The following is a 21,177-nucleotide window of genomic DNA, read 5'->3' on the forward strand; positions in this document are numbered from 1 at the left end:
GCCTGGGAATTTCATTATGTGAGTGGGAGGGAACATCACCGAATTTCAGATTTTTTCTAGCTGCTCTCACGCTGTCTTGAAACAAGAATGAAAGATTTTTAAATCTACCCACTACTTATTTTAGGAATTAGGTAACCATGAAACTGGACATCCCCATGGAACCCTGTTGGTGTGATGTTGGCAGGGAGAATTATAGTGTAAAACAACCCGGGAAATCCCATGCTAACTGCCACTTTTGCACTAACCTAACTGCCAAATGTTAAATGGCCCAGCCTTCAGCTCAGCTGAGAAATACATTTTAAATTCAGTCGCTCAAGCAATTAATAATTGGCCCAGAGATGCATGTTTGTCCTACATTGGTATTAGACAGATTACTCCTGGTTTATCTTTCCTGTTCCTCCTCCTTTTATGTAGCCAAAATTTCAGCACAAACAGCATTTCATGCATAGACGTCTATTGGCAAAAGATAACACACAGAGAATAACTGGGACATGCTCTTCCTCCTTCCAGAAAAATTCTACACTGAGATTGACAGCAACATTGGCCCTTCTTTCCCACCCTGCCTGGAGGTCCTTCATATTACTTGCCTTGCACTTCATGATGTTTCAGCAGAAAGAGCAGTGCCCAACGCAGAATGGTTTCAGGGCCAGCAAAAAAAAAAAAAAAAAAAACCACCATCTATGAAAACATAAACCAGGTTCTCTTCAAAGAACGTGCTGTCAGCTCCATCCTGCATTGGTTGATAGAGAATATGCCAGCCACATGCATCTGTGCAAAAGGTTTGGAAAGATCAAAGCCATGGGCAATGGGGACTACTCTGTGGAAGCTACTAACTTCAATACACCAGAGCTTGGAACCTCCCACATCAAGTATCGCTGAGAGAGCTGCAAGTTACTAGGGAGAGCAGAAATGGTTAGATAGCCCTCAGCCCTCTCCCTGCTCACCCATAAAAGTCCAACTAAACTACATGAAGGAAGAGGGGGTCAGACTTGCACCCAGAAGTCAACTAATGGCTTTCCTACAAATAATAAATAATTATAATACCACCACCACTCTTATATAGCACTTTTCATCAGTAGATCTAATGAAAGTGCTTTACAAAGGATGGTCAGTATCATTAGCCTCATTTTACACATGGGGAAACTGAGGCACAGAAAGGGGACGTGTCTCCACTCCCCTTGAATCTCTAAATATTTCCTTTTTATTTATTTTTTTTAGTTCTCAATAAGATTTCCCAATCCAGATCAGGCTGTTAGTCCACCAAGCCCAGTATCCTGCCTCTGGCAGTTTCCCATAGCCGATGCTTCATAAAAGGGCAAAAAAATTCCCGATAGAGTTGGAAGAAGAGTATCTTTCAAGATGATCGGCTGACCCCATGGAGCGTGAAACCCAATGGTCACCATTTAACTGGCAAAATATTGGGCACAAATTATCCCTCTTAATTTTAAATCCTCCCACAGCACACTCAATCTTGTCCTTAATTTTCTCCCCCGAAAAGTTACAGGTGGCAGGTCCAGCACAGCCAGCCTTGTCAATGTCGTCAGCTGTTCCAGTCCTGGCAGTCTCTAGGGTGAAAGCTCTCTTATTTACCAGCGTGAGATGATCTATTTCATTCAGCAGTCCATGAAATCGAGCGGCTCCTCTAGGTCATCGCTCTCCAAGTGGCAGCTGATCTGTTCCCTCACAAACTGCTTGATCGCCTCCCAGTTACAGGAAATCCTCTGATGTTGCCCGGGGCCGATTTCCATGAGGAATGGGAAGGCATTGTACAGCTTCAAAAAAATCCAGAGAAGTTTAAAAGCGATTATTGGCAGAATTACAATGGTATCTTATTGCAACAGGAACTGACACCAAGTAGGCAGCTGCATAACAGATATTTATTGGGTAAAAGCGTAACCTAACATTACCGACCCCCGGTGGGGGACACCTGCAGAGCGGGCTGGGCAGGAGAGACTCTCCCGGGACCGCGGGGGGACGGGTGTATCTGCACCCCCGAGAAGCCCGCAGGAGTCCTGAGCCAGGCCCCAGGGTTAATCTGGGGGGGGGGAAACCGGAGGAGCCAAGGGGGGACGCCTTTTTTATGTTTGCTCCCCCTACACTTAGACCCTGGCTACGCCACTGCTCCTGCCTGTACCCAGAGCCTCCCATTCACTTCTGTAGACTCTTCCAGCAGGGCTAGAAATCACTGGTCAAAGCAATTTCCAAAGACAAGGGCACAGATCACATTTGAGGTAGCTTTATTTATCATTAAATGGAGATGGACAAGCTGTGGTGACAAAAAAAAAATAAAAAAGCATGGATCTCCTTATTTATAATGATCAATATATTTCCTTCCCCATCAACCTGTAAAGAATCACAAAAGCAGGAAATCCAGAAATAAAGGTGCCAACCCATCCATACCTCACCTTTATTAAACCATATAAAATATGAACCCCTGCAGAGTGACCCTTGCCGTGGGACAAGAGACAATAGTGCCAGGTACCTTCCCAGTGCTTGTAGATTACACACATACCCTTTAACCTTATTCTGATTCAGTGTTTAAAAAAAATGCCAAGGCAACATTATTGTGTCATCAGAAGTCGGTAACTTCAGAGCCAAGGTCTCACCAGGTGGGATGGCCCTTTAAGGAAATTCAATCTGGTCATAAACATACAGCTACGGGTAGCATAAAATCCCTCCTTTACCTGTAAGGGGTTAATCAGTTCTATTAACCTAGTTGGCACCTGACCAGAAGGACCAATGGGAAAAGAAGATACTTTCAAATGGGGGGGGGGGAGGAGGGAGGGGAGGAGGTTTTGTTTGTGCTTCTTTTGTGTGTTCCCTCTTGAGACAGAGAAAGACACCAAGCAGGTAATCCAGTTCCTACTAAAATGATACATCTAAAATTACAAAAATTGTAAGTAATTGCAAGAAAATGCGTTAGATTATCTTTTGTTTTAGCTTGTGAATTTTCCCTATGCTAAGAGGGATGGTTAGTCCTGTTTTGTAACTTTGAAATTGAGCCTAGAGGGGGATCCTCTGTGTTTTAAATATTTTCATTACCCTGTAAAATTACCTTCCATTCTGATTTTACAGAGGTGCTTCTTTTACTTTTTTTCTTTATAATAAAGTTCTTCTTTAAAAACCTGATTGGTTTTTAGTGTCCTAAAAGGATGTTGGATGTATTTAATCTGAGTAACAATAATAAAACTAGCTTTTGGAGATGGTTCAGAATATACAATCAACCAGCACTCTTGAGACTGTTACTGGAATACTGCATCTAGTTCTGGTGCCCACACTTCTAAAAGGATGTTGAAAAACAGGGGAAGGGTCCACAAAAGAACTCCAAGAATGTTTTGCAATGCAGAAAACATGCCATACAGTGAGCAACTTAAGATGCTCAATCTATTTAGTTTATTCATGAGAAGGTTAAGAGGTGACTTGATCACAATCTACAAATACCTGCATGGGGAAGAGATTTCTGATGATAGATGGCTCTTTCATTTGGCAGAAAAAGGCACAGTGCGAATCCAGGGGCGGAAAGTTACAGGTAGACAAATTCAGTCTAGAAATCAGGCACAATTTATTTTTTTAGCAATGAGGGTAATAAACAGTTGGAACAACTTATCTAGGAACATAATGAATTCTCCTGATTTAAAGACTTTAGAAAGACATACACTCCACCATTTAAAAGATACACTATAGTTCAAACAGAAGTTATGGGCGTAATGAACCTAACCCCGCGATTTCTTCTATGACCTGTGTTATGCAGGAGGTCAGACTAGATGATCATAATGGTTTCTTCTGGCCTTAAAATACATGAACAGAGACATGTAAAACAAGTATCACTAGATTTATAAAGGATTTAAAATGCCAGAGCAGGAGGCGGCCTGAAGGATTTTCTGACATTTGTGGAAGGTAAACATACAAAGTGTTTCCATTTTTTTTTAATCCCTTTGCAATAAACAGAAATGCACCCCAGAAAAACACTTCTATGAATATTCAAGGCAGCCACCAGACCCTATAATAGGGCTAACCATGGCCTAGACCATCGAAACCATAACCATTGGAATTATTTGGCATGCCAGAGATAGGATAGGACCCTCACAGACCACCACTAGTCTCCCTACTGCTAGGTCTACACAAGGATTGTGTGAGTATGCCTATGACATGACGCTGGACATAAAATTACTATTGCATTACTGTTACACTCTTGTTTGATCAGAACTTGTGTGTGTTTACTAACCTTGTTAATAAAACTATTGAAAGCTTAGAACATTTTTCTTAAGTGTGACTGTTGTAACCACGCATTTCCAGTTTAATTGTAATTCTAATAACTCTGGACCTGGCCTAGGAACTGAAACCTGTCAAACCTCAGAGTGTTAATTTGTCAATTGGGGATTATTAAATTATTAATACACAATAAATAGATCAGGCAACAATTTCAATATACTGAAATATAATAGATAACATTTACCTTAGACTGGGGACTTTTCCCTCTCTCCGAGGCTCATGCCATGTTTTTGCCAGACTGCTCTGATGTAGCTTCTAAAATTCAGGTGTGCGATACGTCTTTTCAGCAAATAACAAAACAAAGACAACACACCCTGCTTGCTCTTCCATTTGTTTATAATATGCCACCAATTTTCATTAAAAATGACACCGCATTCGGATGGGTGCAAAGGACAAAAATAGTCACCCTACATTAAGATTTGAAAAATTCTTGTTAGTCTATTTCCCACAGATTACGTCTGCACTTCCTACACAATTGTGTGCCTTTCTCTCACACACCCTACTCCCCACTCCTCTTTCCAACCATGATCCTTTGTCTTGTTTCTTCTCAAGTTAACAGTACAAAGCTCGTCGATATCTGGCAGGGACACAGTAAGGCAGAAAGGTTAGACACGTCACAAAGCTTAGTTTAATTTGATATTTAATCATAAGGCATCAATGTAAATTAAAAAATTTCCACCAGGGTCATATACATTCTCCCGCAAAATAAAATGCTGTAAAACCAAGGCCTGGTGCTGCAAATGAGGCTAGTGGTCACTGGTTTTAGCCAGGCTGTCACTGCCGGCAGTGGTGTCCAGGATACTCAGTGCCAACAATGGCAATAAAGGAAGTGGAAAGGTCAATTTGCATAAATCAGCGTAACAAGGTAACAATGAACAAAAGGAAAGAGAATTGTACGGAAAACCCCACTGAACAAAAAAGGTTAATCCCGTTAAAAGAGCAAAGAGCACAGCTTGGAGATGTCAAGCTCCCAAATGCTGACGGTACATTTTGGAAACGACTGTAGTACTCTGCAGGCCTGAGTTCATTATTGCTTTATCCCAGTTTGGCCCAGGCTAAGGCGAATGTGAAATCCAACTTCATTTAAGGCCAGAAACATAGATCAATAACAGCACCTAAATCCCCATCAGTGCATGGGTGTAAACTGATTTCATTTGGTGTAATATCTCCCAAGTTCCCTTCCTTGCCAATGCTATGTACATCTTCACAGCAACGCTAAAACGTCTGTCAGAACAAATGATGTTACATGGAAATCACTTTTTAAATGGGGAGGTCACTAGAGCAGGCATGTCTAACAGGCACTTAGTAACAGCCCCTCTCAGAAAACACAGACAGGCTTATTTTAAAAACACCCTTTCTTCTGAAAAAGGCCGCTTCCAGCTCAGTTCTCCTTTAGCTGAGACGACTCTGAAGCGTTCACCGTTTACTCAAGCTAGTGTACTTGCTACAATGCTACATCAGTTCCAAGAGAGCTGCAGGACGCCCACGGAGAGGCACTTAGAGACTGCCCACGCTTCAGTACAGAAAAGGTTCTTTAGAATCTGCACCGTATTGCCTGTGTTGTGTCATTTATTGGGGCTGCACTAGCGATTCCCAAAGGATTCCCCATGTGTTTATTTCTGATGAGCAACCACAACAATGCTTTGCCCACGGGGAACGGACAGTGGAGATTCTCTCTCTCTTTTCGCTAGTCACAGTCAGGTGTACCTGGCCAGCGATCCTGGGGAACCGCTCTGGGTAGCTGCCTGGGCACTGCACTGCCTTTAGGAGTCACAGAGCAGACTTGAGTAAACTGGGGTTTAGGCTCCAGCGTTTTGCATCCAGAGAAAGGTTGCTTCCCTCATCCCTCTAACAGACTATTATTCAGACCAAGGGAGGGGACAAAAATAGAAAATAGAGTTTTAGCATGGTCACCATCTCCATGGTTGTCTTGCAGGTCCAGTGCACGCAGGTGGTTTTTTAAAATTAAATAAAGGTCCCATTTATTATTCCCAAAGGAAAGTAAGTAGGAAGAACACACAGGCCATTTGAAGGATGCAGATGCTCTACATGCCAGGAAACTAGTAAGGGATGAAGCTGGGCTTGTCAAAGGAGTTTAAGGGATTTAGGTTTTCAACTTCCATTGAAATTCAATGGCATTTGGGCACTGAACTCCATTAGGCCCCTTTGAAAATCCCAATCTGTTTGCTCGTCATTCCCAACCAGTGCAAAGGGAACACAGAGGGTGGGGTTGAGTTAATGGGGAAGATTTTAAATCCTCCATGAGGTTTCTATGCTCTCCATATTTATCCATCTGCTGTTTTAAACTAGATTCTCAATTATATAAGCATTAGTTCTCCACCTTCCAAATCCCACATTTCTGTCACAGAAAGGAGCACAAGCAGAAAACATGTTCGCCACCACTTCAAATTCTTAAAAGTCTATTCTTTACAGAGCTCTGGCCCAAATCCCCATTATCCTGCTTCTTGACCCTCCTGGCAACACACACACACAGAGCATGTACTGTGTGTCACCTCCGATTACTCAACACCAATAAACCCATCCATAAGAACCCCGAAGAAGAGAACTATCCACTTGCAGAGGGGAAACAACTCCATGAAGTCCCTGTCCATGATGCAATGAATCAAAATATCCATCCCACAGTAGTTCCTGCTCGCATCTGAAAAAGATCCCTGAAACCTGGCCATGTCACTGGGTTGGGCACTTGAAGGCACATTTGCTTTGTGTCCGGGGACTTTAAAAAAAAATCCAGTTACAAAAGACTGCAGCTGTAGGGCTGAGGAAAAGGAGGCATTGTATTTCTCCTCTGTTCCTGTCCCGCTCTTGAAGCGTCGTGCCTGGCATGAGATGGTGATCTAAGCAGACACGTTAACATCCCTGAGAGAAATGGCACTGTTAGCGGCCTCTGAGGGTTTGTCCTCAAGCACCATAGTTGGTGTGTCTGTGGCAACTGCTGTAGTGTCTGTGGTGGGAAGAGGATTCAAGCCCTGTGTCAAAATCTGCTGAATGGTTTTCCGCAAGTTGGGATGCAGCTGGTTCTGGGTCTGGTAGAAAACTTCTAAGGCAAAGGACTTCAGCGTGCCAGTACAGATGTCCTCATACAGTGGAATTGTGTACATTCGAGACATCTACAATAAAAATAAAACTGGATAACACATAATACCTATAAAGATTAAGAGACTCAGCTACGCAACGAATACACCAGACAGTTCTCCATGACCTAAGATCATAGGCAGTTACTATATTTCTTCAAACTCTCTCTTTGGTTAGACTTTTATGAAATTACTTTAAATCGGGTGAACCTGAAGCCAGATCGGTATCAGTAAGACAACAGGCTTTTCTTTGAATGTCTAAGACTAGTTAATTCCACTACTCATGCACAACTAATAGCTCAACCCGCAGGCCAATGGGAAAAGACACAGTGATGAAACGCAACAGCTTTTCACTTCTGCTCAATCAAGCAACTAATGAATGGCGTCTGATAGGCCTCAACCTAGTCCATGGATATTTATCCACTGGACAACAAAACTATCACACAGATTGGTATGGGTTGCAGTCTCTGCTCTACAAAGCCCAGACCTGGAAAAGTAGGACAAGACTGAGGTGGGCAGAGCTAGGTTGGGGGTGGGGAGCCAGACTAGAATAGTACAGACTATGCACAGGCAAGTCAAATTATGTCCTAGCCAATCCTTCATCACAGAAGGAAGGCACCAAACAGAAATATGGTCAGGACAACGTTGTGTTCTCTCACTTGCCGCCATCCCCACCCACTAGCAGGTGAACCAAGCTCAGCCCCTTCGCAACACACCTGATCTATACTTGGCCAGGAAGCAGAAGTTCCAAGGTTCTTTCACGTCGCATGTCTCATGCACATGTCTCATGCACTGAGAGGTGCAGTGCTGTTTAATCCAGCAGTTAGTACCTGGTATTCCAAGAAGTGTCGGACTTTGTAAAAATCTGGGTAATAGTCATTTCGGACTACGATCTGCAACCAGCGGATACGGATCTCTGCATTCATGGTGTCCAGCTGAGAGGAGTAACATTCTGAAAGCTTTTTTATCACCTCTGAAGAGAACACATACACAAAGAGAGAGAGAGTTTGTTACTAGGAGGTATTTTGGCAAGTTTAAAAGAAATTAGACAAAAATGGATGAAAAACATTAACCTAGGGTGAGGGGCTGTGTGTTAAGAGAGCAAAGTTAGTAATAACATTATTTCCTTCACTGTTTGTACCAGGAACACTTGCCTACTGCTTTGCTCCAGTACTCACCAGGAGGCAACGGTGACCCATCCAGCAATCTGTCCAAAAAAAGCACAGTTTGGAACGGTCTCCATTTAGTGATGTCAACACTGCTAGCAGCAGCAACGGCATCAAGAGGCTCAGTGGTCCAGAGTTTGAAGAGTGTCTCCACTGGTCTGATCAGACTGGATCCCTGAGATAAGTCTGGCTCAGCTAATGGAGGTCCTGTAGCATTGAGCCAACGTTCAAACTCCAGTCCTGGAACGAGGAGCACCGAAAGGGTCAAGCAGGAGTCTCTGCAGCTGACTTGACTGTCTCAAGGCCCAGGACTGCTTCTAGCGTAGTTAAAAAAAGTTCTAACAAGAGCAATTGGATCTATTTCTAATGGTAGCAATACAGCAGGGAGCAAAATCCTAATAGTGACCCTACCAGTCTTAGCTATTTTCTCTGCACTATATAGCATTTATCGGGTTAGGCTGTTGCTGGCTCCCTTCCAACCATAACACATCTCTGTCTAATACTAACCCTGATGCTATCTAGTGCTTAAGCACTGTGCTGATGGTAACTCAAAATACCCAAGATGATAATGTTGAGATAGACAGAAAGGAAGATGAGGCATCTTGGATCCAACTTTCTCTCAGACTCCCCTTCATGCACGTCAAATTCTCGGCAATTTTAAGACCTCAGTTCTGACAGAGACTCAAGTAGAGACTAAAACGCAGGTAAGAATTGGGAGAGAGCTCCAGCTCTGTAGAAAGGGGGACAGGTGACTGCCCCACTAGGGAGAATGTAAATTATTTCAGATTTATTCCCACTATCAAAAGAAAGACCAAAATAACCTCCTTTAATGCACAGAGCCCTGCAAACCCATTTGTAGAATCAATGGCAGGATACAGAAAAGCATTTATATATGAACTTCAGGGAAGTATACAGGCTGCAGCTACATAATGAGAGAAATGTGTAACTAAATTCCACTATTTTAATTACAGAAAACGTTTCTTTTCTATCCTCTTTCTCTAGCTTCGATGACTGACATTACAAGCAGAGTGATAACGGCATGAATCATGTTTATAACGGTTTGAATGCCAAAGATGAATCAGTAAGAAAGTTTCATTTTCTTCAGATCCAGCATTTCCCTATACACCCTCTAATCCCAGCCTAGGCTGTTCCTTTCAAACTGTCTTTGCTTAAACAAAGAAACTCTCTTTCCCACCTGCTTTGTTGTCAACACTTTGCTCTTTCAGTTCTGGAAAAAAATTCAGGAAGGAATCCAAAAGATCTTGGGCTACAACGCTGGTGAACTTGTATTTCTCAATGTATGCCTGAAACAGAGTGAAAGAGTGAATTATGGTTAGGAAGACAGTGAGAGTTGGTGGGAGAATCATGGAGCCTGATGTGAAAATACAGAGATGGGAGAGTGAGAACAGCTATTGGAAAGGGGTTCTGGTATAAAAGGAAGGTGAAGAGGAGGGGAGATCTGTATAAGAAGCTAGGTAAGGGAAGCACCATTGTATGCAGAAAAATGGTGCAGTCACAGAAAGGTTCCCAGTTCAGTACAAACTGCCCTAAGCAAGAGCTCTACCACACTGAAGTATCAATGGCAGGAGGGGAAGGTTTCAGCACATTCACACTTGTGAAAATTAGAACACACCTGACCACCAAGCTATTCACCAACCGGGTACGGATTACAGGAGACGTACAGACGTCTCTGTACATACTTGATGTATTAAGGAGAGAAAGAAGAGGAGCCAGAAGATATTAAGAGAAAGAGAGCATAGTGAGGTGACAGCAATGTGAAAGCCAAGGAGAGAAAAGTCAAGAGAAGAGCAAATGAGCTTGGTCGTCAGTTTTTAAACACAATTCAGCAGAGACCTCAATGTATACAGCATTTGCTAGAGTGCCGCTGGATACCAAGGCTTCCCCACCTATAATAAAAAGTGCTCTATCCAGGGAGTCCTGATCGTTGGGTTTGCTAGTCACGCATGCAAAAACCACAACAAACTAGGGACTCTCATTAGTAAACTGAAGGTCATCCCAGTGATAACTAAACTATTCCATGCAGTGTTTTCCACCGAAGCCCCAAATGAGTTACAAAGATACACTGATTGTCAGAGCACTATTAATTTAGTCATTGGCAATCTCATGACACCCTTTCAGCTTGCAGCTGGAGATGGACGGGAGCCTGTCCACGTTCAGTTAGGAGATAACCCAGGAGATACTTCTCTCTTGTGGTGTCTGTCAGAATTGGAGTGATGGCGGTATCGTTCTTCTGCTGTCTCAGACCTAATTGCCTCCCAGTCTCTCCTCACTTAGGCCATGTCTACACTACCACTTATGTTGGCAAAACGTACGTCGCCCAGGGATATGAAAAAAAACACCTCCCTGACATAAGCGTTGACACCATAAATGGTAGTGTGCACAGCACGTAAGTGGTAGTGAGAAGGTAGTTTTACTAGGTCGACAGTAGAGCTCTCTCCCGTCAGCATAGAACGGCTACACGAGCGATTTTACAGCGGCGCGGTTGCATCAGTACAGCTCTGCCACTGTAAGTTCGCTAGTACAGACATGGCCTTAGCTGCAGTGACAAAACCGGACACAACAGCAGTTAGAGACACAGGTGGAAATGTGCGCAGGACGAGGTATGTATTCACACTAACTCTGAGGAAGGAGTCGAAGTGTTTGGGGTCTCCGCAAAGCTGGGACAGGTAGTAAACAAAGCAGTAGCCTTTCTCGTAGGTGAACAGGTTCATCAGATTACTCGGATTCACCCCTGAAAGGAAAAGATAAACAACAGCATTGTAGGGCACTGTATAGCCTGGGATATTCTCTAAACTAAGCATAAAATCCCTATGATTTGAGCCATTTCAAATTCCAGACCAGTCTCTAAGGCCTCTCTTTGGAGAGGGATCTTTTTCTCAGTTCCATATTCTTCAATGCAAACCTTCGGAACCTCTCAGCATACACAAAGTCCTTGTCAGTGACTCTTGAGATGCCAACACTTGGCACCTTCAGTATTTTTCAACCTGTACTAAATTCTTATATGCATTTTATTTTGCTCTATGTGACACCTAGACTGTAAGACTACTTCGTGCTCTGTGTCCTTTTACACAGTCAAAAAAATATATAAACCAAGTACAAAGACAGAAAACCAGCACCAGAAGAAAACCCACATCCAGGAGTAGAAATAAATTTAGTTGAGGGAGTAACAACAGATCAGCCTCTAATACTGCAGAGCTGTATCAACAGGAAAGCAAACCAGGCATTTTAATGTGTGCATATATCCCTGTGTGTGCACACGAGTATATACAAGTATATAATTATGATATATGTGCACACCAGGGCATCTAATAGAGAAGACTTTCACCTAGGTTGCAAAACAAATCGTTTTCTTTATAGCCACTTATTCTGACATGTTCAAATTTTCAAAAGTATTCAGCTTTCAGGGCAAAAATTTTCAGGGCAGAAAGATGTTTTGTCTTTGCCCAATGATGCTTATTTAAGAAACTGGGTGGGGAGGGGGAGAGGAGAAATCCATTCAAACATCTGAGTTTAGCAAAGGTTAAAAAAAATAACCTTTTCCAAAAAATATATATATTTTTTAAAATTTATTTTTAAGACCGGTCTAGAATGAAAAATGCCAGGGGACCAGCTGCTCGCCAAAGGCAAGTTCCTTCATTTATTTAAATTGATCTTCAAATTAAACTGACTGAAAATATAGGCCAAGATTTAAAAAAACTGGGTGTCTACACTTAGACTACTGAGTACATATTTAGGCATTTAAATATATGGGCTGTTTCTCGCAACAGCAACTCCCAGCAGTTCCAGGATCAGCCGTACCTGGCTCCAGCTTAACCTGAAGCTTGCTAACAGGGTTGTCCTCCCCAAGGAGCTTCATCTGTCTGTGGAGGGCATCAAGACGGAATGCAGTCTCCAGGCATGTGAAGGCAGCACCTGCCCCACGAGAGAGAGAGATTATACACACTATCCAGTTCCAGGCAGACAACTGCCTCACTGGCACATGTAAAAGATACAGGTTACTGGAAAGTGAAAGACAAATGTCACAACAGGAGAAAATCAAATGAAAGTACTTTACAGAGAAACCAACCATAGAAATCCCTTGCAATTAGTGAAAAATATTTGCAATGAAAGTCTGAACTTGAAACGTTGTATTTCCGAATTCTGGCTACATATCAGTCTGAAACAAAAAGGAACTCGTGGAATTAATCAACACAAAAACAATAATAGATTTCCCACTGCAGGCTCCTCTCTGATGAGATTTTACAAGCTAAGCAGAGTGGTACCTGGGCAATCTTTGAATGGGAAACTTCCAAGGAACACCCAGGTGATACAGGAAGCGATATTGGGAGTAGAGTAGTGGGCACTTTTCTTACCGTTCAGTATTTCATCAGTACCTCAGCCTGTTTGGGACACTGCTGAAGGAAATGCCATCTCACGGAGGAGATACAGAGAGACGTTCTGACAAAGTGTGGCTATTAAAGGTTCTATAGCTCGTTTTGAAGCAGGAAGGGCTTTACCTGTAGCCAAATTCTGATTCAAGTTGTATCTCCTTCTCTCTCTCCTGGAGCTGAAATTAGGTAAAATCATTCTACATTTCCTGTCCCTAATTTCTGTGCAGAATTGCTCTGGGCCGTTACGGCACCGCCGCTTTCACCCTATAGCTGGCTGCAATTTTTTGGTGACGGACGTGCTCTCACCTACACCTTCACAGACACAGGGCGGTGTTGGAGAGAGGGCCTAACAGCTAACTTTTGAGTAAGAAAATGACTGAAGTCCAGGCCCTCTACAGGAGCTTTCTCTGAAAGGTTTCCAATTCCACTTGCAGGGTCAGCTACATAGGGGCAACATCTGAGCCTTTCAGTGTCTGGAAAGGGCTATGTAAAGAAGGGAGGCAGGAATTAAATGTATCAGGTCCTAGGGAACTCTGGGGGGAAGGAAGAACCAATACAGGAAGGATGAGGGGGCTCCACATTAACCAAAGTGGAACCAACTGCTAGCACAGAACATTTACAAGATTTGGGGCCATTTTTTCAACTCGGAGCAGGGAAAGACCCAATTGGTGCAGAGGAACACTCAGATTGGGCAAAGACCTAGGGATGTCAGTAATACAAAGGTATCAATCTAGTAAAAAGACAGTACATAAATTACTGCAACTGCTAGTTCTAAAGGCGAGAGGAATGAGACTGAACCCAGCAAGGATCTTCCTCTACCCCAGAGAGATAGAGATGGGAAGGGTAACATGTATTGGAAAGAATAATTTACACTGGAAGAGGGCTAAGATGAGAGGTACTGTCTGGAAAAGTAACAGGGTGTCAGACAAAGGAGTTTAATAAAGAGCTGTACAGCAATAAAATAAGATCTGTAAGAGTCTAGCAATGAGAGAAGCTAGAAGATCAAGTTAAGTGAACTAGAATGCCTGTGGTGGAAGAGATCTGGACAGGAGACCATGGTGAAATGACGAAGTCAGAGAATAAAGTAATACTGGACAATAAATCATACAGAAAGGATGAATAAGATATCAGAAGTCAGGTGACATTGTACTATACCTAAAAGATTCCACATAATCTAATGAGGTTCAGTTTTTGAGTGAAGAGGACCATACACTAGAACAGTGGTTTTCAAACTGTGGGTCACAACCCAGTACTTGCACTGGGTCACGGCAGCTCTGGTCGGCATGGCCGACCGGGCCATTAAAAGTCCCGTCGGCAGTGCTGCCCGGCTAAGGCAGGCTAGTACCTACCTTTTCCGACACTGCACTGCGCCCCGGAAGCGGCCAGCAGCAGGTCCGGCTCCTGGGGGCCGGGGGGGAGACCACAGGGCTCCGTGCGCTGCCCCCGTCCCTAGCACCGGCTCCACGCTCCCATTGGGAGCTGGGGGTGGGGGGTACCTGTGGGCGAGAGCCGCGCGGATCCACTTGTGCACCTCCACCTAGGAGCCAGACCTGCTACTGGCCACTTCTGGGGTGCAGCGCGGTCCGCGGTGCCAGGACAGGCAGGAAGCCTGCCTTAGCACCCCCGCTGCGCTGCTGACAAGGAGCTGCCGGAGGTAAGCCTGTGCCCCAAACCCACGTCCCAATCCCCTGCCCCAGCCCTGAACCCCCTCCCACGCCCTGAGCCCCTCATTCCCAGCCCCACCTCACAGCCCTCTCCCCTGCACCCCAACCCTCTGCCCCAGCCCTGAGCCCCCCCTCAAACCCGGACCCCCTCCTGCACTCCAAACTCCTCATCCCCAACCCCACCCCAGAGCCTGCACCCCCAGCCCAGAGCCCTGACACCCTCCTGCACCCCAACCCCTTGCCCCAGCCCTGAGCCGCCTCCCACACCCTGAGCCCCCTCCCACGCCCTGAGCCCCTCATTCCCAGCCCCACCTCACACCCCTCACTCCTGCACCCCAACCCTCTGCCCCAGCCCTGAGCGTCTCCCACACCCCAAACCCCTCAACCCCAGCTCCGTTGGGTCGTGGGCATCAACAGTTTTCTTCAACTGGGTTGCCAGAAAAAAAGTTTGAAAACCACTGCACTAGAATATGGATACAAATACTAAATCACAAGACTACCAATAGGTTTATACTCCTGGCCTCCTGGTCAGGAAAAGGATATTAGGTAAACAGTGAGGAGGGAGCTCAAAGAGGCAACTAAGTCTAATGAAACAGCATTAACAGGTGACGTTATATATGAATCACATATAAAATGATCAATTGTCACATCAGGACAACATATAGGGGAGCAGTTTTTCAACACCCTAAACAATGCTTTTTGCAACAGCTAGTTCTAAAGGAAGGAGAGGAGAAGAGACTGAAACCAGCAAGGATCTTCCTCTACCCCACAGAGATAGAGATGGGAAGAATATCAGGTATTGGAAAAGAATAATTTGAACTAGTAATACATATGATCTTTCACCAATGGAACTGTGACCACTCAGGAAAGAGACCTGAGCATTACTGTGGGGTCTGTTCAATGCACAATGGCAGTCAAACAAGGGAACAAAAGGTTACAATGGAATCCAAAAGATACTGACAAATATTATAATGAATGCCTTTTTGTAAACTGATGGCATCCCTTCTCCTAGAGCTCTCTTCTGGTAGCCCTACCTCAAAAAATCAGGATACATAAATCCAGGAAGGGACAGCAAAAGTGATTAGGGGCATGGCAAGGCTGCTAGGAAAGACTGAATAGAAAGGGACTGTTTAGTTTAGAGAGGAAACATACGAGGGGACATGACACTGGTACACAGAATAATGAACGGAAGAGAGAAGGTAAATTGGGCACTCCTGCTTACCCTCTCTCCTAAAGGGTGGGCAAGGGAAAGCCGGTCAAATTAAAAATAGGGATGTAAATACCGTTTAAAAAGTGAACCGTTTAAACGATTAAAAATATTTTGTTTAAACGGTTAACCAATTAAGCAGCTGGGGCCGATCCTGCCGGCTGGTGCGGGGCTGACAGGCCGGTCAGTGCAGGGCCACTGGGGCTGGTCGGCCCTGGGGGTTAACAGTTAAGGCGGATTAATCGGTAAGACTAATGCTTACCGGTTAACCAGTTAACATTTCACATCCCTAATTGAAAGATGACAAATTAAGAAATGATCAAATGAAACACTCTTTTTAAACCCACAACACATAACTGACCTGTGAAATTCACCGTCACAAGGTAGCACTGAGGCCACGGGCTTAGCAGGATTAAAAATATACATCGATATATATGGACAGTGAGACCAACTTGAGTTAGATTTGATAGGGTAACTTACGGGATATAAACTCTTACATTTCAAGGCATTAGCCAGCCACTGACTGAGGACAATTAGGAAGAAACTTCACATGGGCAGGTTATCCCGTAAGTAACGACAAGTTTTCTCACACTTTTCTCTGAATCACCTGGCACTAGCCATGGTCAGGCACAGGTTACTGAACAGAGGGACCGCTGGCCTGATCCAATACAGCAATTCCTTCTACTGCATGTAAATCTCTTTGAGATCTTAGGCTGAAGCACAATGTAGGAACACCAGTCTTATGGTATCCAGTGTGACATCAGCCCAAAGCAAATCAATCCAAAGAGATTCAGTATTCACGGTGCTACGCTCATCAAATCCCCTGTGGGGTACGCTCACAAACAGTAAGAAAAAGAACCAGAAGCATTAATGGCAGGGTTCTAGTTGTTTTATGACACTATGGAGCTCCCAACACTAATATTTTATATTAGGACTTCGAAATCCCAACTCTCAGTGCCAAGTGGTTAAAAGTCAAATCTTTGCGTGCCTTCTTCCTCTTATTCTATTTAAAGCTCAAATATTCCTTAACCCTCTCCCCATGAGCTGGGAGAAGTACAGCGTCAGACACACATGTCAAACAAAAACAATCGCAACATCTATACCATAGGTCTCGGTGGTGATCCGGCGCTGTGCATATGTGGCCAGCCCCTCGCTCAGCCACATCTCCTCCCACGTGGCGTTGGTGACTGCATTGCCAAACCAGCTGTGGGCAATCTCATGAATGACGTCGATGATGAGGAAATCGTCACTCTCCAGAATGGAAGAGATTATGAAGGTCAGGCATGGGTTCTCCATAGCAACGATGGGGAAGGATGGAGGAAGAAAAACAATATCATACCTGGAACGGAGGGAGACAGAGAAAGAGAAGCCAGAGGAGCCAAATTACTTTAATTTATCCAAAATTACACAGAAGCTTTGTTGACGGAAAGCGTACTTGAGGGTTAATGTGTTTTTCCCGTTTCACCTCCTAACCCATTACTTGAGCCCTCTAGTCAATGCACTCCAGGTCAGACTGCAGCAACCCCCCGATCTCCCCCACCAGGTGATCAGCACTGGCCCATGATCAGAGAGCACTGCAATCAGCTTTGGTGGGTAGGAAAGCTTTCCTCCTGCCTATTCTTAACAAAGAAATACAGAAGCCCTGTGTACATAGCTTACCCTAAGAACAAAAGCAATTCCCTCAAAAACAACAGACTCATCTGATAGTACCAAAGCTTTGAGTCAGTCAGACTGAACTCCAACAATCAGTTATAGGGGGTGTAGGACCCTGTAGTGAGGCGGTGTGGGTCCCCGCCACCCCAGAGAGAGACGAGCCCCTCTGGACACCAGAGTGGGCGGAGCCAGGGAGCTCTGAGCCCACCCCCAAGAGGGTCAGGCGTGGCACAGGAAGTATAAAGGCCCAACCCCAGAGCTCACTGGGAGGGCAGCCGCCGTGGAGACCAGATGCCTGTGGCCTACCTCCCAGTTGGGAAGCCCCAGCAACCTGCAGCGGACCCAAAGGGTGGCCGGGCCTGCCCCAGGCCAGCTACCCGGAGGACTTGCCGAGCCTGCCCGAGGCCAGCTATCCCAAGGAACCCATGGTGTTGGACCCCCCTGAGGATACCATCCTGACCCAGGTACCTGAAGAGGGGGAGTCTGGAAGTAGCCTGGGGGCAGTTGACCCTCGGCTGGCTGCAGCACTGCCAGAGCCCACGTCAGTGTGTTGCGGCCAGGATCCCCACTGACACAGCAGCAGGTCTTCTGCTGCTGCTAGGGCCATGGGCTGGGACGCAGTGGAGTGGGAGGGCCTGCGTCCCCCCTGCCACCCAACTCATGGGTCGCTGTCTCCCCCTCTCCCAGGCCTTCGGACCCAGGGCCTGGGCTCACTGTTTATATACTGTAAAAAGCAACAGAGGGTCCTGTGGCACCTTTAAGACTAACAGAAGTATTGGGAGCATAAGCTTTCGTGGGTAAGAACCTCACTTCTTCAGATGCGGTTTATATACTGTTACTGCTCATCTCCTGCATAAGGGCCTGAGCACTTCACCAGTGCCCCGCCCTAACCCAGGACCTGGGCTCACTCTTTATATACTGTTACTGCTCATCCCCTGCCTGAGAGCCTGAGCACCTGATTCACCATTGCCCCACCCTGACGGGCTGATAACTAACTGTGTTGTTTCTGCCCTCACAAAGGCCGCGTAGGTAGACTCCTGAGGCCAGACTAATTCCCTGCTAGACCTCTTCCCAAACTTAGTGAGGCAGTGTGGGTCCCCGCTGCCCCAGAGAGAGACGAGCTCCGGCTAACCTCTCTACAGACCCACCCCTGCAAAGTGCTAAGCGCCATCAACTCCCACTTCAATAGGAGAGGAGCGCATTTAGCATCTCACAGAAGGCTCTCCACACCTTGCAAGATTGGGCTCCAAGCGAAGTACTGACTCTTACACTTGGCTAGGTGAGGCTCAAGCCCACCTTGTCCCAAGGACATAAAACAAAAGTAAAAGGAAAGGGCTGGAATGAAGGAAACGGGGAGAGAGTTTGGGCTTAATCCCTAGAGGAAGGAAGGCTGCATCACAAAGTGCTATGGCACGTCTGAAGGACTTCACCACTCCACAAGATCCAGTGTCCAGAAAGCTCCAGTCCTCAACACTGCCCACCCCGATGATCACGGGTACAAATACCAAATGGTGAGAGACAAATGGATTCTCCAAAGCAAAAATAAGAGGGAGATTGCTGTTCTTGTTTTGAATCAATTACGTTTGCTTCCCCCATATTCTTCCTTTTTGCGACATTCTGAACTTCAGAGATTGATGATCTAACCATAACATGAACCATTCCCCCTCCCAAGCGGAAAGCTGTGAAAGTTGAAGTAAAGACATTTTCCATTTTAACAAAAAAGAGTGTCGGCAAATCCAGAAGGAACTTTTATCATCTGCCTTCAAATTATTACACAAGCTACACAAATCCAGAGGAAGATAATGTAGCAAAATACACAAACGGTTTAAATACTGCAGGATGACACATGAAGTCAAAAGCAACAGAGGGTCCTGTGGCACCTTTGAGACTAACAGAAGTACTGGGAGCATAAGCTTTCGTGGGTAAGAACCTCACTTCTTCAGATGCAAGAAGTGAGGTTCTTACCCACGAAAGCTTATGCTCCCAGTACTTCTGTTAGTCTCAAAGGTGCCACAGGACCCTCTGTTGCTTTTTACAGATTCAGACTAACACGGCTACCCCTCTGATACATGAAGTCAAGTGGGGCTTAGCAAACATTAAATTTCTCAACTCAGCTGAAAATTCCAAAGTCTTCTGGGGAATATGGTGTAAAGAATAATATTGATTGCTACTCACAAAAGGGAAAAAAACAAAAAAACCACACTAAGGGGTCAGCATATGATCTAGAACTGGTTAAGGCTACGCAGAGCCTAGTTAGCCCAGATTGTCTGCAGCTTCCTGGAAGGCACTGAACTTTCCCCTTGTGCCACATCCTTTAAGCTTTTGCTGAAGGCCAATTCTAGCCCGCTGAGCTTCACTTATTTTAATGTTTTGTAGTATTTTATTGTGCAGAACTTATAGAGCACGTATTGAGCGGTATATAAGTCTGCTGACTAGATAACGTGTATTATTAAATACTTTATTTTATATGTATGCTGTGTTTATAGCATAGATTTTCTGGTAATTTTCTTTTGGAAAATTAAACTGAAAAACAAGCTTGCGTGTTCGATCCTCCGCATTGACTTCCGTCAAAAGCAGGTCCACTGCTGAACCGAGACTCTGCAGTCAGTTATTAACTCCACACTATACACTCCTGAGATGCTCATCAGGCCTGCCAGATACAGTGACCCTTATGATGGAGCTCTATGTCCATCTTCTATATTCCTTTATATATTCCTGTCATGAGTATCCAGAAGAATTCTATTGAACTCACCTTCCCCATATGTAAGGGCCATAGAGGCTCTCTGCAGCACTCAGCCAACGCTCCACCATGCCAGACAGCTTGCTGATGGCTGTTGGCAGCAGACAAGGTTCTGCCCACACCCTGCTCCTGTCACAAAGCAGAAAATTGGAGCCAATAATTCAAACAGAATTAATTCCCTCTCTGAAAGAATAAAACCTCATCTTTCCACCACACTTTTATTTCATATCTGTATTCCAGTAGTGAATTGAGAGGTCTCAGGTCAGGATCAGGGCCCTTCTGTGCCAAGCATGGTATGGACACACAGGGAAAGATGGTCGCTGCCCCAAAGATCTTACAATTTATTAAGACTCAAGTAGATGTGCCCATCGGAAGGAACACGGAAGCTTGGTTGAGGGCAAATAATAAACAAATAAATTAGGGCCGTCAAGCGATTAATTTTTTTAATCGTGATTAATCGTGCTGTTAAACAATAATAGAATACCATTTATTTAAATATTTTTGGATGTTTTCTACATTTTCAAATATATTGATTTCAATTATAACAGAATATGAAGTGTACAGTGCTCACTTTATATTTACTTTTGATTACAAATATTTGTACTGTAAAAAACAAAATAGTATTTTTCAATTCCCCCATTGCAAGTACTGTAGTGCAATCTCTTCATCGTGAAAGTTGAATTTACAAATGTAGAATTATGTTACAAAAAACCTGCATTCAAAAATAAAAATGTAAAACTTTAGAGCCTACAAGTCCACTCAGTCCTACTTCTTGTTCAACCAATCGCAAAGACAAACATTTGCAGGAGATAATGCCCGCTTCTTGTTTACAATGTCACCTGAAAGTGACAACAGGCATTCACATGGCATGTCACAAGATATTTACGTGCCAAATGCCCTAAAGATTCATATGTCCCTTTATGCATCAACCACCATTCCAGAGGACATTTGTTCACGCTGATGACGGGTTCTGCTCGATAACAATCCAAAGC

The 21,177-nt window shown here is 44.6% G+C and overlaps 1 protein-coding gene and 1 long non-coding RNA gene across 5 annotated transcripts in view; both read right to left on the reverse strand.

The window, feature by feature from the left end:
- Positions 1-583: 583 nt before the first annotated feature.
- LOC122172531 (uncharacterized) lies at positions 584-4,619 on the reverse strand. Its single transcript, XR_010590554.1, has 4 exons — positions 4,457-4,619; positions 3,442-3,544; positions 1,591-1,772; positions 584-768 (listed from the first exon to the last, which is right to left on the reverse strand). It is a non-coding gene; the product is annotated as an uncharacterized LOC122172531 (long non-coding RNA).
- Positions 4,620-4,895: 276 nt separating this feature from the next.
- Positions 4,896-21,177, reverse strand: part of RNPEPL1 (arginyl aminopeptidase like 1) — a 29,184-nt gene continuing 12,902 nt past the window's right edge. Inside the window, exons 4-11 of one of the 4 annotated variants that reach the window (XR_010590552.1) lie at positions 20,198-20,314; positions 16,896-17,131; positions 12,350-12,463; positions 11,170-11,282; positions 9,726-9,834; positions 8,543-8,770; positions 8,081-8,337; positions 4,896-7,400 (exon numbers count right to left, since the gene is read on the reverse strand). Coding sequence is in view for 2 of the 4 variants with exons in the window: in XM_008173158.4 (XP_008171380.3) it covers positions 7,128-7,400; positions 8,195-8,337; positions 8,543-8,770; positions 9,726-9,834; positions 11,170-11,282; positions 12,350-12,463; positions 16,896-17,131; positions 20,198-20,314 (1,333 nt within the window). In the remaining 2 variants the exon portion in view is untranslated. The remainder of the gene's footprint in view (positions 7,401-8,080; positions 8,338-8,542; positions 8,771-9,725; positions 9,835-11,169; positions 11,283-12,349; positions 12,464-16,895; positions 17,132-20,197; positions 20,315-21,177) is intronic. The other 3 variants (XM_008173158.4, XR_010590553.1, XM_065557644.1) reach the window with 3 other exon arrangements.

This window comes from Chrysemys picta, chromosome 9 (assembly GCF_011386835.1).
Source record: "Chrysemys picta bellii isolate R12L10 chromosome 9, ASM1138683v2, whole genome shotgun sequence".
In the NCBI taxonomy this organism is placed as follows: domain Eukaryota; kingdom Metazoa; phylum Chordata; order Testudines; family Emydidae; genus Chrysemys; species Chrysemys picta.